Source organism: Pygoscelis adeliae, unplaced genomic scaffold, assembly GCF_000699105.1.
Source record: "Pygoscelis adeliae isolate BGI_AS28 unplaced genomic scaffold, ASM69910v1 Scaffold4, whole genome shotgun sequence".
Lineage (NCBI taxonomy): Eukaryota > Metazoa > Chordata > Aves > Sphenisciformes > Spheniscidae > Pygoscelis > Pygoscelis adeliae.
This window is the reverse complement of record NW_008824986.1, coordinates 620125-621670: the sequence shown is the minus strand read 5'-3', so window position 1 is coordinate 621670 and position 1546 is coordinate 620125. Positions and strand designations below refer to the sequence as shown.

General features: G+C 58.0%; 1 protein-coding gene across 1 annotated transcript in view; it reads right to left on the bottom strand.

The window, feature by feature from the left end:
* The window catches only part of ADAMTS14 (ADAM metallopeptidase with thrombospondin type 1 motif, 14), a 40891-nt gene that overhangs the window by 785 nt on the left and 38560 nt on the right, over positions 1-1546 (bottom strand). The window contains exons 20-22 of the mRNA XM_009325973.1: positions 1468-1542; positions 896-1006; positions 75-200 (exon numbers count right to left, since the gene is read on the bottom strand). Coding sequence (XP_009324248.1) covers positions 75-200; positions 896-1006; positions 1468-1542 — 312 coding nt within the window. The remainder of the gene's footprint in view (positions 1-74; positions 201-895; positions 1007-1467; positions 1543-1546) is intronic.

The following is a 1546-nucleotide window of genomic DNA, read 5'->3' as shown; positions in this document are numbered from 1 at the left end:
GGGAGAGAGCGGCAGAGAGGGGCTGGGAGCAGTGGTTCCGGGGGGAGTGCTGGGGTCGGGGGGGGGGGTGGAGCCGGTGGTGGAGGAGGCTTTCTTGCCGCAGGATTCACAGCAGAGCTTGTTGTAGCCGGGGATGGAGCAGTAGCGGGCCAGGACCTCCATCTGGCAGAAGATGGACTTGTCCCCGAGGCAAGGCTCCCCTGGAGAGGGACAGAGCAGGGAGCAGCATCAGAGAACATGAAGGGCGAGGGCAGCATTAGGCTCTCACCCCTGCACCTTTCCAATGGTCCCAAAGGACAAGGTGCCCGCCTTGCAGGCTGCTGCCAAACCTGCTATCACTCTCTGCCCCAGGGCAGCAATTTTGGCAATGCTTGTATGGGAAGGGGGGTGAGGGAGTTGGAAAACAAAGCCAAAGCACTCGAGGTTTCTGTGCACAGGAGAAAAAACAGAGAGCAAGGGATGCTCCAAACCAGCTTCTGAAATCTGATCGTGATGCATCCCACCCCAGCTACAAAGCGCTCTAAGCAACCCCTTGCTTGGAGCAAGGGGCAAAAGCCAGAAGCCATCTGCCTGCTTGGGTAAACACAGGAGGCTGAAAAAAGTTCAAGGTAAAAAGGAAACGGCATAAAATCCAGGAGGTGAAGGGAGTGCAACACTGTGCCCAGCCAAAGGCAGCAGAAAGTGCAAGATCCCAGACTCCACGAGATGGCAACCGAGCAGCAGGCTTTGCAAGCCGAGGCAGCAAGGATGCAGCAGCGGAGGTTAAAACTCCCCAAAATCCCTGCTGGATGTGCATCCTCCCTCCCAGCCACCTGCGGTTCCCACCTGGAGGTGCAGAAGCCCTCAGGAGGGTTATCCCAGGAAGCGTCGCCCTTACCCGAGCAGGGACACTTACTGGAGGAGATCTTGCTAACAGGGTTTTTGGCCCCGTCCTGGGGTACCCGCTGCCCTTTGGGCGTGCCGTGGTCACCAGCGTCAGTGCTGGCGGTGATGCCGGACAGCTTCCCTGCGGAGAGAGCGTCACAATGCCCAGTCGCTACAGGAGGTTGGGGGCACTCAAAATATCTTAGGAGGGTGTTTTGGTGGGGGATTTTTTTGGTTTAAGGGATGTCCTTAAAAACGAGGTCCCCTGGGGAGCACCCAGTTGGCCCAGCACTTAAGCCTCCCAAAAAACCCCGAGATGAACATCAAGGTGCCCATCTCCCCCGTACCCTCAGCTCATTGCATCTCCAAATGGCCAGAAAACCCAAAAAACCATCTACAGCAAATATCAGGGCCAAGACCAGAAAAGCACAATATTTTGGCTGGCATTTAACCCTTTGTCTGCCAGCATCAGGGACATTCAACATGACCTGCTTTGCTGGCATCCCCCTGAAGCCGAGATTGGGTGGGAGGCATGCAAGAGGGTTGGTCCCTGCCAGTGTGCCCCCCCCCACAAGTGCCACCACCTCCTCCTCCTCCTCTCACCTGGGCAGAGGGCCACATGGCAGCCCTGGACGGCCTCCGGCTTGTCGCCCTCGCCGCGCCCGCCGCTCTCGCCGCCTTT